The sequence below is a fragment of the Oculina patagonica genome, chromosome 9 (genome assembly GCF_052425735.1).
Source record: "Oculina patagonica isolate OP01 chromosome 9, crgOcupat, whole genome shotgun sequence".
NCBI lineage: Eukaryota > Metazoa > Cnidaria > Anthozoa > Scleractinia > Oculinidae > Oculina > Oculina patagonica.
In genome coordinates this window covers 15,812,163-15,828,713 of record NC_135766.1, presented here as the reverse complement: position 1 = coordinate 15,828,713, position 16,551 = coordinate 15,812,163, and the positions used below count along the sequence as shown (strand labels likewise).

The 16,551-nt window shown below is 39.4% G+C and overlaps 1 protein-coding gene across 1 annotated transcript in view; it reads right to left on the bottom strand.

Moving 5' to 3' along the window:
• Nucleotides 1-2,494: 2,494 nt before the first annotated feature.
• Nucleotides 2,495-16,551, bottom strand: part of LOC144666801 (uncharacterized) — a 92,569-nt gene continuing 78,512 nt past the window's right edge. Inside the window, exons 25-30 of the mRNA XM_078528205.1 lie at nucleotides 11,129-11,200; nucleotides 10,832-10,888; nucleotides 7,901-8,130; nucleotides 7,256-7,381; nucleotides 4,808-6,361; nucleotides 2,495-3,964 (exon numbers count right to left, since the gene is read on the bottom strand). Coding sequence (XP_078384331.1) covers nucleotides 3,591-3,964; nucleotides 4,808-6,361; nucleotides 7,256-7,381; nucleotides 7,901-8,130; nucleotides 10,832-10,888; nucleotides 11,129-11,200 — 2,413 coding nt within the window. The 3' untranslated portion in view covers nucleotides 2,495-3,590. The remainder of the gene's footprint in view (nucleotides 3,965-4,807; nucleotides 6,362-7,255; nucleotides 7,382-7,900; nucleotides 8,131-10,831; nucleotides 10,889-11,128; nucleotides 11,201-16,551) is intronic.

Below are 16,551 nucleotides of genomic sequence, written 5' to 3'. Positions count from 1 at the left end.
AAAAAAAAAAAAAGCCTCTTGACTAGGCGCAAACATAAACTGTTCTGGATCAAAGTGTTGTGTCATCGGGAATATAGCTGGATCGACAACACAATCTAAAACCGATAAACACACGTACGCCAAAACGCACAACGAGTAGAGCTGCATAAAAATGGTCGCTCCCCAAACACGCCCCCATTTCTTACAAACGGGTAAGCGATATTTTCACCACAATAACAAAATCAGATTTTTTTTACAAAATAAAGTAAACATCGGGTCACACAACTCGGTACAAAAAAATAACTAAGATAAAGTTTAATGTTCTTATCTTTCTGCGGCACAGCCTCTTCAAATCACAGCAGTCCACAACAGTCATTGCCCGAAGGCACAGTTAACATTGTGTCACCAAAACGGAAATATTGCCAATAAACGAAACAGAAGCTTCCAACATGGCTGCTCTGAAAGCCTCGTGGTTCTTCTCTCTTGCGATGCCCATTTATGGTCATCCTACGTAACAAGAGATTAGCCTATTGCCTCACTAGGGCTCGCCAGCAATAGCCAATGAATGAGTTGCCAATAATTGATCGCTGTGTTATGTCTTAAGTTTTATGGGAAACCAGGGGGCAAACATTGCAAGTCTGTAGACGAAAAAATATAGGAAAAATTTGTTTCTACGACCAAAAATGTTTTGGAGTGAGATCAACGTTTTTTCTCCATTATGTTTTATCACAAATAGATTTAGGTAATGATGATACGTGGAAAGTGTAAGTTTTTTTCAAAATAACGGTGGAATATGTAGTCAAATCTACTGATCAACTCCGGCCCTTACTTGCGTAAGGTTTATTGTGAAACTAGCATCGCGTAATGGAACGCGGGCTCAAGTTCTACATTCTTCTGTTTGAGGTAATGAAAGCATTTTGGTAGAGTAATTTCTGCGATTGGAGTCGACCTTTTTTTGCTATGGAGCTTTTTTAGTAGTTGCCTTTGGTGGTGTCTAGAGTATTTTCACAAAATTAAACATGTTTTATTATTTCCGGCGTTCTCGTGGAGGGAGAGCGTGTTCTGAAACTTGCCTCATTAGTAAAGCCTCTGTTTTACAGGACACACTAAACACAATAAAGCGTGCGTAGCCGAACAAAAAGCGTGTCAAGCACACTAGGTGTGCTCGCCCGCACCCTAGTGTGTTGTCCTCCACGCCTAGTGTGTTGTGCTCGCACGCCTAGTATGTGCTGACCTAGTGTGTTTAGCACAACACACTAGGCGTGCAAGCAGCACTAACGTGTCAGTCACTTGAAGATCGTGTTGTTCTTAACCTACCATTCCTTCGCGAAAGAAAATACGAGGAAACAACTTGTGTTGAAAGGGGTTATGTCGATTCTGGAATAAAAGCTTTGCACCGTGTATAGTAGCAAAGCTGCAATTCCAGTTCCTAAGGATTTCATCTCTTGTTCAGTCTTTTATACTTTTCGCTATTTTTATCGCGCCATTCGCGGCTAGGCGTCCAGTATTTCGCGGCTTTTCTTGTCTGGAAACTTACTTTTAGAGATCAAAGGCAATGGCCATGTTCCACAGCGCGCGCGTATTGAGGAAGCCGCACTACTGATTTCCACTGACGCGTTTTTACCTGCTACGTGCGTGAAAAAATTAGAGACAAGGTATGAACGACTTGAATACATGTTTACCCAAGTCGTTCATACATTGTCTCTAAATTTTTCATGTACGTAAACACATGTAAAAAATTTCTCGTCAGTGGAAATCCAGCTAAGTTGAAAAAGTAGTTTTGCCTAAGAGTCGTTTCCTTTGACAGTTCGCTAACGTTACTAAGTTTAATGTCAACTGCAGTATATTGTGTTGACGTCTAACAAGCTTTTTAAATTCACACTTGTGTCCCAAGAACAGGGAGTGAAAACCCTGAATACTGTTCGGTATTGACGCCTGAGCAAATTAAGAGAGATCACTAAGAAGTTGAAACTTAATGGGCATTTGTAAATGAGTCTTTCTTTTTTCTTCCAGACAAAGTTGGGGATTTTTGCTCTTTTCTAGTTGATTGTCATCACTGGGCAGTGCGGCGGCCGGGAAACGGTAGATAATAGCTTTAATTTTTTCGTTTTTTCCTCGTGTGCGTAAGTTGCCAACATAATCTACTGTGACTGTTTTCGGTGTTCCGGTTCGCACGCTAAGCGGACTTCGGTACACGCTAACGTGACTGGTCGCCTGCGTGTCTCGGTCGCACGCTAAGCGTGTCTCGGCGCACGCTAAGCGTGACTTCGAGCACACTTATCAAAACAAAAGGTTTAGCGTGCGAAACAAGCTTGCGTGTCCGGCATTGTTGTAGTGATTAAATATGTGCATACTGTGTCACAAGACACCTACGTGCTGTGTTAGCGTGTTGTGAGCTGCTATCACCTTTGTCACTGTTTTCCCGTGGAGGGTCACATTTGTAGAAAAAGGAACTTTGGAGTGAGACGCTTTGTTACCACTGTTTATCAGGAGACAACTCAATGAAATCGCATTTGTTACTGTGCCAACTTCTTTAATCACTGTATTTCTCGCTATTGTTAACTTTACAAACTCACACTGCTTCAACAGTTCTGTACTCTGCTTTAGATCATGCCCACGCTCTTTATTTGACATGTAAAATGTTTGCAAGAGGTGAATGAACAGCTACTGGAAGTGTCATCATTTAAGAGTAAATCCTCTTTTTAAAATTTCGAAAAAAACCTCATCAGGGCTGGCACAGTCCGAGGGTTAAAATGAGGAGCATATAATTAAACAATCATAACTGTTTATCAGCATGCGTAGCTGTGGACGTGTTCCCACCAAGAACATAAATAACCGCTTTTGTATTTTACTAGAAAAAGGGGTTTGCTGCCCTGTACAAGAAAAGGAAGTACACCTCTTATTCCGTTAAAATGCCGCTCGGTGGTGGACTACTTAAGGGGGCTCACAACAATTTCCAGCACATTACAGCTCTCATAATGTGATGGCTTAGCTAGTGCTTTAAACATTAATCAGTCACTGGAACTTAAACAGTGTCAAACAAATGCCCAGTCATTGATAAATAAAATCGTGGTTATTTTCTTGACGTTACCAGTAACATAAGCAACGGTATAACCCGTTAAAAACACCCTTAGAGTTAGCTTTAAGTGCTTAAAACTAAAAAACGAGTCCCTTGAAACCCACTGTTTTATTATTAAATAATGATCAACATGTTAAAGTACAACTTTTTTCAAAGTTTGAAAAAGTTGTCCACAGCGGTTTCAGAGCCACCTTAAACTTTTTTCTGAAAATTTAAGGTCGCTCTGAAACCGCTTCGGAGAATTTTTTTAAACTTTGCAAAAAGTTGTATCTATACATGCTAATCAATTTTTAATAATAAATACTAACATCAAAGTACTGAAGACTGTTTTGAGCCACCTTGAGAAAACACAAAAATATGTGAAATGGTACTGTATTTACATTACGCATTATTGAGCCATGCTTCCAAACTCTACGAGCAACGGTCCATAATACAAGGGGGGTCGCTATCATCATCATCATCATCATCATCATCGTCATCATTGTTACAAAGAAGGCGAATTGGTTCATTTGTATACCAGCTTCTTACAACCTTAACGCTTCTTGACGTCAGCGGCTGTCAAAAGCGAAAAAAACCCATCTGTTTGCGTTCCTTGGTTGCACTTGTTGCTCTTCTTGGCGACGTGACGAACATCATTCTTCACTTCCATTGCGCTATCATCACCTTGTTCGCCTTCTTCAAGGGTGACATCAATAGCACTGCTGTCTTGCACAGCAGCTTGAAGTGTAACCATTTCGAACTCTCCACTTTGTAGCTGCGTTTTAAGGACGTTTGTTTCAGTCAAACCACGAATATCTCCCTGTAAACTAATTACAGGGAGAAACAAAGCCAGGCAGCAAGAAAAAGACCAGTTCGGATTTTTTCGCCACTCTTGGAGGTGACCCTTCACGTGTAGAGCATACTGGACTGAACGAAAACAAAAACACATAGAATAAAATTAAAAATAATAATTAAAAACAGGACGTTGTATGTCGTACTTGTGATGAAGAAGAAGTGCTTGCATTTCCCCACTTAACCTTTCTTTTGCAGCGACTTTAAGATAGGTTTTAACATGTTGCTTTAAGCAAAATAGTCAGTATCTCGAAGAGATCTTTTATAAAACGATATGTTCCTCATGCCTACGAAGTCATCAAGGAACAAACATGTTTTTTTTTGGTGTTGCTCATTTTTCTGCCTAAATTCACGTATGTATGTATGCAAGTGAGCACTAATAGGGTATGTTTTTTTCCTTTTTTCTATTGTTATTTTGAAGATCTTGTTAATACCTCTGAAAATTATATAAAACAATTATTGCCATAAATGCTAAATGAATCTTAGCGAATAATTCCCTGGACTTCGCCTCGAGCAATATGCCCCTAGATCCACTTCGCCTTTGGCGTATAATTATTGTTAAATATATTCCAAGGTAACATGAGAAAAAAAATCACAATTGGCCTATGTTACCGTTTTTTTCATAGTCCATCATAGTACATCTTTTATGTTTAAAGTTCTTAAGCATTTATGGCAAGGACTACCGCAAAAAGGTACCTTTTGCATTTATTTTAACATTTTTAAAAGTGCTCATGAGTAAAACAGTTGGAAAACTTAGATCGCAAAACTACGTAGCAATGATTTAGAACGTTTAGTCACTCATCCAGGAACCTTTATGAGGCGTGGCAATTACACCGGCCTGTTCCCGCTTCCCCTCCACTTATTGTTCATTAACACAATTTCACAAAACCCGTTTTTATCTTAACTGTAGTGTCTTACCTACAAGTAGGCCTATCACCAAGAAATTTGCTGCGAACACCAACATTTTGAATACAAGTGCGTCTGTGTCTGTCTCATTCCTGCCTGCAATATTCTCTGCCGGAATCTTACTCGCCGCTCCAATAACCAGGTTGACAGCGGTAACGGCAAGGGATGTCGTCATCAATCTATTCTCAATCTCGTCTTGCAAAGGCTTCACCCAAGAAAAAACAATCCCATACATCCCCGCGATGACCAAAGCTAAACCAATGAAGGACCTGCTCTCTTGTCCAAGAAGAATAAGACCAGATGTCAGGACTACTTTACGAGTCATTTCAACCAGTTCCCAATACCACGAACAGGTTTGGTAGTTTTCGAAGAGAAAACACAATCCAGAGGTTATTTCTTCGTTAGACGCGAGATTCTGGGCTTTCCGTGCTTCTTTTCTGGTCAAACGTGCTTTCCAAAGGACAATCAGTGAGGCAGCGGGAAGGGCAAAAATATAAGCTGTAGAAATGAATGCCACGACGAGGAAATGATGATACTTTTGTCCTTGACATGGTACTCTGTAATCTGCTTTCAAGTACTTGAAACAAAGTTCTTCTCCATCGTCTCGGCAAAGTTTCCTGCAAGCGGGTGGCAGGACAATTGCTGTCTTGGAACAAGTGCTGAGGTAGGTTACGTACAAGAAGAAAAACAAATTTTTGTACACAATCTCCTTGGATCGCGAGATTCTTTCTGTCTTTTTTTCCTCTTCAAGTTGGTTGTTTCTTAAAATGATCATTTTGGTCACTCCATAAGCGATGCAGGAAAAAATAAGGGCAGCAGCATTCATTGCCATTGTTACAAACAAGCTTCCAAAAGCATCCAAGTTTAGTCCGGGAAAAAGGCACTGGACAGGCGCTATCTGCATTAAATTCAACTGGAGAAATCCCGAATACTTAGCGATAGTTTGAAGAGAGCCTGGCCACTTAATGTAGGAGAACACCTCCAGCAAACCATACGTGACTTGATAAAAGCCAACCACGATCTTAACCTTTGAAAAAAACGTATCCACCAGAAATCTTTTTTCGTTCCTTTTGGGCCTTCTTCTTCCATTCCACACCGAAACGACAATAATAATCAACAAAATGGCCAGAATAATCGAAAGCTGAGTCACAATCCACCCCTTTGAAGGGCATTGTGAGCAAATGTTGAACTGTTTGTAGTATCCTAAGCTGCATATACTGCAGAGTGGACCCTGGTAGCCAATCTCACACGGGGAATCTAGACCACCCTTACACGACTCTTCTACTGGGCACCTATAAGGAGTTGGTATCAGATAAGGGTACTCCACATGGAAAACATCAAAAGCTGGTGAAGATGTCAATAGATTTTTTATAAAAACGTTGTAGTGATCTTTGTGTGTATCGTTTCGCCATTCCCACCAATGACCATACTTCAAAGTAGCATAATCATCTTGGCATTTCAGTCCGCCTTGGCCACATTTGAAACATCGTTCAAACATGTGGGTTCGATAATGTCCCTCCAAACATTTGCAAGCGCGATTTCCCGCGAAAAAGTCAGTTTCGGTCCCTATGGAAAAAAAAACATCAATTTTATAAAGGTCAAATATATCATGCATACCTACCTACCTACCTACCTACCTACCTACCTACCTACCTACCTACCTACCTACCTACCTACCTACCTACCTACCTACCTACCTACCTACCTACCTCCGCCTACCTACCTACCTACCTACCTACCTACCTACCTACCTACCTACCCACCTACCTACCTACCTACCTATCTACCTCCCTCCCTCCCTCCCTCCCTCCCTCCCTCCCTCCCTCCTTCCCTACCTACCTACCTACCTACCTACCTACCTACCTACCTACCTACCTGCATACATTCATGCATTGCACTCCCTGAAAAGATATTTCCGGCAGCAATATTATAATATTATTTTAAGATAGCAAGATATCTTCGGTTTATCTGTAAGGTGAAATGAAGCATACCGATTTATAACCACAGCATTTACCCATCTAAGAAAGGGTGGAAATAACCTTAATTAAGAACTAATGTATCTATTTTAATTGTGGTACCTAGCTGGTATACGTATCACCATCTTAAGGAGAAAGAGACTGTAGTTCTTTTTTGGCCAAATATTCAAAAAAATACACGATTTCAGTATTTTAAAAGTTAAGATCGTTTGTATCAGCGCATGTGCATATTGAAATCTACCCATTCGACAGGATTTTACCATAAATACATTTTACATACTTTTCAGCTCGATCTTTTTCAACGGTCTTCTAGTTAACAGATTTCTACAACAGTTGCAGCAGCTGGGCACGTATTATATATTTTATAGCACAGAATGTTGTAGTCAAGTTTTCTTAAAGGAGCATTATCACGATATTTTACGTCATTTTTCTGATTACTTTCAAATTGAAGGAAACCTCAAAATAATAGTTGTGTAATGTTTACCTAAGGGACAAGATTTACAATCTTGTAGCTGTTTTCCTGGTGTGCTTTCATAAGCAACAAATGATCCATTCGGACATTTCATGCAGCTTTTGCTCACGTAACCGATGACGTCAGAGTAAAATCCACCTGACAAAAGATAATTATTGAAGAATCTTGGTTAAGTATAAATTTAATCCGCCATCTTGGATTTCAAAATGTTTCCAAAATGCCAGAAAACCACCCAAAATCATTGCAAAGTACTAAAAAAAAATGAAAATGAGCTTTAAGTAAAAATGTAAAACTAATTTCATTTAAGTTGATTTTTATTAACAGAAACACACAACATTACAAATTTGGGAAACATGCTTGTCAAAATGTCGTTGCCATGGTGATGTCAAGTTTCTAACACATTATCCAATCCTACCAAATTGTTGCCAGGTAAACTTTAGGAAAACTCAAAAAGTTTAGCAGCGTTTGGTTAAATCTTAAAAAAGTTATAAAAGTTCAAAGTCAGCGCGGGCCTTAAAGGCCCCCCCCCCCCCCCTGCCGATCTGAATAGGGTTAAACAGTTACCATATTATCTAAAACTTGTTACTTAATATTGTAAATAGATGTGCAGATCAACAGTTTTAAACAAAATCAAATTTCTAGTTACGTGAAGATTACCTGGAGGGCAATTTTGACACACGCTTTTTAATGCTAAAGGATGCGTAACCGTTCCTAAGGGGCACGGTATATATGTGTTTGGACTGCCATCTTTTTCTTTGAATCCCGACGCCAAGAGACCTCCAACGTAAGCGAGTCTGAGCGCAAACCTTTCGACAGCTAGAAAAGTCCCCAACAGGGTGGTATCATCACCGACGTTGATAGCTCCTGAGTCGGAAGGATCAGCATTCCTGGAACAAAGCAATTCTCTTAGTTTACGTAAGGATAAAAAGTTTGTTCCCTTCTATTTTCTGATATATATTTGTTTACATTTGCTCCCTTCTATTTTGTTATATAATTTCATGGCTGGTTGTACAATGTTATGTTTTGTTTTCGCTTTCTCTTATTTCTCGTTGTTTGTTGTGCTGGTTGGTATGTGAGCTTGTGATCGTATCCGCTTTTTTGAATGCTTTTTGGTAGGAAGCGATGGCTGCGTTAAAACGTTTTTGCCAGATGAAATATTTGTTAATATTTTGTTAATGTTCACCGGTATGCTCTCTAGTAATACGGAGGATTAATTTCTGCCGGTGGACGTACAGTTATTTATTGTTTATAGGATTCGTGTAAGGTTTGTAGCTGCCACTGGCGAGATCGAAGGTTACGTCTAAGAAGTCGACGATCTTTTTGTTTAAGCCCATTTGCTTTAAATGCGTTGCTGACTTATTGCTTAACCTTATCAATTTCTCTGGCTGTAGCTCTGCATACGGCAATGCCTACTTTGTGTTTAAACTTAGGCGTGATGAGGGACAGCATGTATGTCCCGATCAGATCACAAGTTTCTGCTCCGGGGGGGGGGGCGGGGGGAGGGCTACTCAAAAGCGTTTTGTACGGGGAGGCTCCGCCCCGAAGTCCAACCCCTTACCCTTTTACATACCATTGTAACAAAAAAGGCGCCCCTTTCGAATACCTTTTACTGAAAAAGGTACCCCTTTCATATATCAAAAAAGACGGGACAAATGCCTAAAACAGGAAGCCTTGATGCCATTTTAATGTAGCGTTTAATAAATTTAAACGATACCTCCATAAGGTGCGTCTGTTCGAAATATTTTAATTGAAGGCCTTTTTAAATACCTAAGCGGGCGATATCCCTGCCCTTTTATATACCTTAGCTTGTAAAATTCCAACCCTTGTCTATTACTTAGCTTGTGAAATTCCTACGCCTACCCTTTTATATACCTGAAGCTTGAAAAAGGTACCCCTTTCGGGCGGAGCCTCCCTGTATAAGCCAATATAGGGGTTTCTGCTCCGTCGTATTAGCCCATTGTCACGTCAAACATACTGTGGCTATCTCTGTTTGTCCATGGGGAGTTTTGATGGTACAGGAGCGATCTTTTTGCATGAATGATAATGATTTCACGGTCTTCCTGAGTGACAATGGTAAATTGTGAAGCATATTCAAGTACTTTGATTAAGAGTTCTTCAGAAATATATGGAAAGAAGTCTCGCACGTCAAAGGTGATTAATGCGTGCTTTTGTTTATCTGGTATCGTTTTGATCACTCTATCGTGTCGCAAGTGCTTCTCCGGAGATTCGCCTTGGTTGCTTGGAAGATTTTTGTGTTGTTACCATCTAAAATATTTTTGCTCACAATGCCAAACACGAAATCCACTATCGAATCACACAACCAAAGCACCCTCTCAAATGTCAAGCCAGCGCCAACTCAACGATAACGTGATGGGTGCAACTGCAGGTAAAAAAAAATGAATGTCCTATGGAAGGTCAACGCCTCCAAACCAATGTAGTCTATCAAGCAACGGTGACAAGCAAAGCTTCCACAGAATCATGTGAAGGACTGGCAACAAACTTTAAAGAACGCTACAGAAACTACAGCGCATCCTTTCGACACACCGACAAAAGAAATGAGACTAAACTGTCAAAACATATTTGAACTCTAAAAGACGCGAAAAAAAGCCTTTCAAATTTAATTAAAAGTCCTAAAAAAGTGCCAACCCTACAATAATATTAGCAAGAAATGTTATCTATGTATCCACGAAAAGTTCATTATTATCTGTAAAAAAGATCTTTGCAGATTCTGCAAACGCAACGAACTAGCGAGTTCATGCACAACTGTTAATGCACATTTTTTTTCCTTTAAAAAAAACACTTCAGTTGACACTAACCTTTACAAGCATTGATTCAGTCTTAAGTATTCAAGTTCCCACGATCGCTTCTAGTGATCCTTCGTAACAGACTCCGTCACTTATTAATAAACCGTATCCTCATTAGATCGACCACACAATAGAATCTTTGAGCTCCATTCAAGTGTCATTTATAATTGGTTGTGTGAGGGAATAAAGATTGTACTTGACAACGGAACTTACCTCACACTTTAAGAAAACGCCGTATGTGCCGATGCACGTATGTGCTGTTCTCTTTTAAGCAACCGATTCGCTTATTTCATTAACCCCTATCAGACCAGGCTTTATTCGACCCTCTGGAACCGGGAGAGGGGGTGCTTTCCGCCATCTTGGAGTTCAAACTTTTTTTCCAAAACGCCAGAAAAAAAAATACTGCAAAGTACTTGAAATCAATAAGATTGTGCTTAAAAAACGTAGAAACGTGAAACTGATTGCATTCATGGCTGTCAAAATGCCGTTGCCATGGCGATGGAAAGTTCCTGTCACAACAATGAATCATACCAAATTATTCCCAGGTTAAATTTTAGGTAAACTCACTAAGTATGGCAGAGTTTTGTTGAAGCTTGAAAAAAGTGGTAAGTGTTCACAGTCCGTGCGGGCCTCAAAAGCCCCCCCCCCCCCCCCCCACCCAGTCAGAATAGGGTTGATCGTAGGGTTTTTGGCAATGTTTCTAAAGGTGTTTATTTAAAATTATTTTTGCATAAATGTACTAACAATAAATCTCATAAATTTGTTCTAAATTTTAAATACTGACAGGTATATTGTGCAATTCGGATATTTGAGCTTTTTAGCAGTTCGATTCTTCATTGTCCTGTAAAAAATTAACAAAATTTAATAAGCAAGTAACGGTTTAACTTAACTTGTAAATACTATATTTCTGAACAACAAGCGGAAAGCAGATCGAAGTGTTCTGCACTGCACTGTAGTAGGAGCCTTCGTAGTATGCCTTTTTTGTACTCGCACCAGCGAGAGACGCGTATGGAGGTTCACAGATGCAGCTAGCAATAATTCAATATATCAGTAAGTATCAATAAATATATGGACACACTACAGTTGAAAATCCAGTGCAAGGCCGATAACTGATCTGAGGTTCAGTGTCTTCAGCTTCGTTCGTAGTAAAAATCTTTCACAATCAGGAAGTATAAAGCACAAAAATATAATAATATTCAATCATTCATTCAATCAATCAATCAATTTATTACTGTCATGCGCGGGATGAGGTTGCCCTCTATGTCCAAGCCAGAGGCTCATGTTAAAAGCGCATGATAACTTTATAAAAAACAATTAAAAATTTAAAAATAGCTATATTAGGACCGAATCGCACTAGCGGACAAATTTTCTAACAATTGGAAGATTTCATCATTAACGTGTTACTTGTTACAGAAAACAAGTGCGAATGCGTTTTTTGAGACCTAGAACTTGTCCAACATTCCAGGAAAACAAAAAAGCAGTTGTCTTATGATTGGTCCGCGTTGCACGTGCGATAGATTTTGTCAAACAATTGCAAAAACAAGTGCGAACGACTTGTTGGACAAAGGTCAAATTTTGTGAAAACGGACAGATCATCAAAGGGGCCGTTGTCCTGCCTGGAGGCAGGACAATTCATGACAAGTCGCATTCCCATGCCCCTCGTAATGCCAGATAACAATACGTAATTGATTGGCTATTGTGTTTGGCCTAAATTGCACCGAAAAACAACACGCACTCAAAAATTGTTGGGATAGTATGCACCGTGATGTAGCTCTCACTATAATAATCGAGCCGCAAATTATTTTCGCGAGAGGCAAAGCATATTATTAAGTGAAGTGTTTCGGCCAAATGTATGAATGAGATAAGTAAAAATTATCTTGAGACGTCTCATTATTCCACTGCATGAGAACACGCGTACTTTAAATGCAAGTTGTTTAGATTTTTTTTACTGCGTGAAACTGCATATTTGATGTTTGCCCAAGACGGCCGTGCTGAAAAATGTGCAGGGATGCTAGAAGCACGCGCAGGGCTATTGTACTAATAGTTACACCTTTTGTTTTCTTCAAAATGTCTCTGACTTGTCGCGACAATTTTGTTTTTGTCAAAAATGTTATGACATTTAAAACTTGTCCGCTAGTGCAGTTCGGCCCTTACAATATCTTATGAGTAAAAAAAATTAAAATGTAAAAATGCTTTAACCCACCCACACTTAATGTTACACCCAGGATTAAAAACTTAAAAAAACGATAATTATACAAAAATAAGTCGCAAAATTCTATGAAATACAATAGTTACATTTGCAACTAGCCTTACAATTAGAAAAGTCAAATGTTTTAAAATGTTTTCGAAAGTATCTCAAGTTACTGGATTGTCTAACATACGAAGGCAGCTGGTTCCATAAGTGAGTTAATTGGTAGGTGAAACAGTTGTGGTAGAAGCGATTGTTGTAGGATGGTTTAACAAGATTTAAGCCACTGTTCCGTAGGTTGTAATGAGAATTGCGATGTTGAAATAAGTCGGAGATGTAACTCGGTCCATTATCATTAATACATTTAAAAAGCAAGGTGAGTGATTGGTCGTGCTTTCTATGTTCGAGTGATTGCATGTTTGCTATAGACAAAATGGAATTATATTCTAAGCTGTTTCCAGCATTCAGAAGGGTTTTCAAAGAATAATGGTTAGCAGATTCAAGTTTATTGATTAACGTTTTGTTAATTCCCAACAAAAGTGGGCTGCAGTATTTCATGTGGAATAGGATGTAAGCTTATGCAGCAAAAGTACAACACCGGCAGGCGTCAATCTTTTAAGTCGCCTCAGAGCTCCAATTTTGGCATACACTTTCCTAAGAACAGCTGACATGTGTTCCTTAGAGGACAGTTTATTGTCGATGAGAACAACAAAAATTTTCAGAGAGTCCTTAATATCAATAGGAGAATCGCCAAGATGAAAACAGGCTCGTCAGAGGATTTTCCCGAAAAACGTGGCTTGTGTTTTGTTATGATTGATAGACAAGTGGTTTGAAGAAAACCAGATGAAAGCTTCTGCAAATCTTGGTTAAGAGACAGCTCGAAAGCTGCAGTGTTCGTATCTGATGTATACGTTGTCGTATCATCAGCATAAAGCCGCAATGAAGCTCCTTGAACAACAAAATTCAGGTAATTAATGAAAATGTTAAACAAAAGGGGCCCCAAGAGACTGCCTTGAGAAACACGACAATGTACGGCTAGTCAATCGGAAAGGACTCCATTAACTTTCACTGTTTGCTTTCGGTCAGACAGAAATGAGTGTAAGAATCGCGTTGCCTCATCGCCGACACCATAGGCACTTAGTTTAGCGAGTAGCAAACTATGACAAATAGAATCAAAAGCCTTGGATAAATCAATTGCAATGGAGCCAGTGACCTTCTTCGAATCTAGAGCCAAGCGCCAGTCATCAACCATTTTAATAAGTGCAGTATAGCATGAGTGTCCACGTAGGAATCCTGGCATGTTTAAAGAAAACGGCGGTTGAAATGCATTGTAAAGTTGATCAAAAATTACTTTCTCTAGAATCTTCGGTATAGCAGAGAGTATACTGATTGGCCTGTAGTTAGATACTAGGGAAGCATAATCATTTTTGAAGACAGGTGTTACATTGCTTAACTTCCACTCAGTAGGCCATGTTGAAGTTGTTATACACAAGTTCAGCAGTTTCGTTAAGGGAAGTCCTAGCGATGGTGCAGACAATTTGAGGATATTTGGCATGATGTTGTCAGGCCCGCTAGATTTATTGCTCTTGACTTTACCAAGCAAAGTTCCAATGTATACGGCACTAACAGGTTGAAAGGAAAAGTCCAAGCTGAAGTCACGTGACAAAACAGATGTGACATTCAGGTGGGTCCGAAAGTCATCTTGACTGAGCGCAAGGATAGTCTGCTCCAGGACTGGAGTAGAAAAGAAGGTATTTAACAAGTCGGATGGTTCCATAACAACTTTTCCGTTGTCCATTAAATGTATGTCTTCCTGCGATATGTCTTTCCCTGTAGATGGAAGTAAAGATTTTACTCTCTTCCAAAAGCCACCAGGGGTAGTTGCATTTGCCGCTGAGTCAGAGCAGAAACGCTTGATTGCATTTCGCTTTAATTTAGTCACCAAGTTCCTTTGCATTCTGTAGCTTTTTCACGAGGCATCAGTACAACAGCGACGATATTTCCTGTACAATTTGTTTCTCATACGCATTGCCTTTTTTATGTGGACATTAATCCAGGGATTTGGACTGGTCTGGACTATTTTCTTGATTGTTGGCGCATGGTTTTTAATGGTATCATTATACAACTTAGACCAGTGAGCCCAGATGTCGTCAATATCGTCATAGACAAAAGTCGTATCCCATGGGGTTGTGGCTAAGTCGGCCAGGAATGCGTCCACATTAAAGTGTTTCATACTTCTAGACTCAATTACATTGGCTTTAGGTTTCGGTAGTCCTTGTTTTCTGGCAATGTACACGAGATCGTGATCGCTTGTTCCAAGTTGTAATGTGCCGCTTGTTGCCCAACGTTCTGGTTGATTGACTAAAATAACATCAATCAACGTCTTACTTGTTCTTGTCATTCCAGTGGGCTCAACTATTGTATTCGGGAGACAAAACTGGCCACAAAAGTCCGCTAAGGGATTAGTGGGGCTATGCAAATTCTTGTTGTTGATATTTTGAAGCATGTCAATATTCATATCTACCAGAAATACAACTTCGCTGCACGATTTTAGCATTTTATCTGCGGCAATTGAGCAAGCAGAAATAGAGTCGGATACTTTACACCTGCTTGGTGATCGGTAACAAGCACACATATAGAACCAAGTACTAGCATTTCCTTTGACTTTTACGCAAATCGATTCGATGTTTTCAGGTTCCATTTTAGGCTGTCGTCGAGCGATTACAGAAGTGTGTATATAAACAAGTAGTCCACAAAGCTCCCTGTTTTCTATCTGTACGAATCATGCGATAGTGTGGGCTAGAGAGCAGCGATGAAGATACTGATTTATCGATTTTAGTTTCAGAGACGAATAAGATGCCGAAACGGAACTCATCAGAATATCCAAAACTTCGTCAATCTTGCCGAGGATGCTGTTAACATTGAGATGACCAGTTGATAGATTTTTATTATAGTAGCCATTAACGTGTTGTTTGTGCCAATCTAGAGGAAGTTCAAACGATGAAGCAGAGACCGACGACGTATTCACATCTTCAGGCTCGGTATCAAACAGTAAACATGCATACTCTGCCGATTTATCCGTTAAAAATTAGTCACTCAATTTTTTTTTATTTTATTTTTTTTATTGCAACACATACACAAACTGTTCTTACAAAGCAAGACGTTCACTAATTATTACTTACAACTTGGCTACTTACAACACGACACCTAAACTATTTGCAAAAAATAAAATTACAATACAGTACCAATGTTACATGCGTTACAATGTTCATACTCCTGATTCGATCAATTGAGGCAATGCACAAAAAGTACAAGTCCTCTATTCCAGGATGCTTGAGGTTATATTGGAACGTGGGTTTGGACATACCAAGACACTTGGTGTGTGACCACAAGTTACAAGTAACACACACGATGGCGTCTTGATTGTTCCTGACGCTCTTCTTGCATTCTCCACATGGAAACTTGACCATTGGCGTACTTTTAGGGCCTTGATTTTTGCAGATATCTTCGCAGGCCGGTAGTCTTTCAATTTGAAAGAAGCTTGTGCCATTCGTCGTGTAAGGTGCGCGATAGCTTAGAAAGCGTTTGGCCAAGTTCTCTAATCTCCGGACGAGAATATCGTGGGTTTAAACGAGGTAAAGAATCTGTAGATCTTGTGTACAAAGGCTCGTCAAGTATAAATATCATAACGAGAGTAAAGGCCAGTAGGAAAGACATCATTTGATGTATTTTTTGCTTAAGCTCCGAGGAGCTCATCTTTGCATGACCATCCGCCATGTTGAGAGATTGCTTCATTAAATGAAATTCAAAACCACTGGAATCGGTTATGGCAAAAACAAATTCAAATGTTTTTTTAATTTCGCTCAATATTTTTTTTTTTTTTTTTTTTTTTTTTTTTTTTTTCCAAACACCCCTCCTCCCGATCAGTATTTGATGACAATCAAAGTGAAGTAAACAGAAGTTTGGAAAGTATAACATCATTTGTATTAGCAAACCTTTATTTGTCAGCTTGTTGTTTTCGATTCTTGTTTCATAATAACTTTTCCGAGTTTAGTGGCTTATAGCCACTTCTAGTTATTTTTTAGTGGTAAGTTCTCGGTTGCATAAAAATACTTAAGATTACGAGCGATTTTCTGCAACAGCTCTCTGCGTTGTGATGAATGTTTTCAAAGCGTTTTGGTTTTTCCAGTGCTCTTTAGTACATTTTCTCCCAATTTATCCTTATAAGCACCGGAGAAAACCTCTCATAGCACATTGAAAGGCTGCAGAAAACTCACGTTATCTTAAGTATCTTTATGCAACTGGGCTCAGGTGCA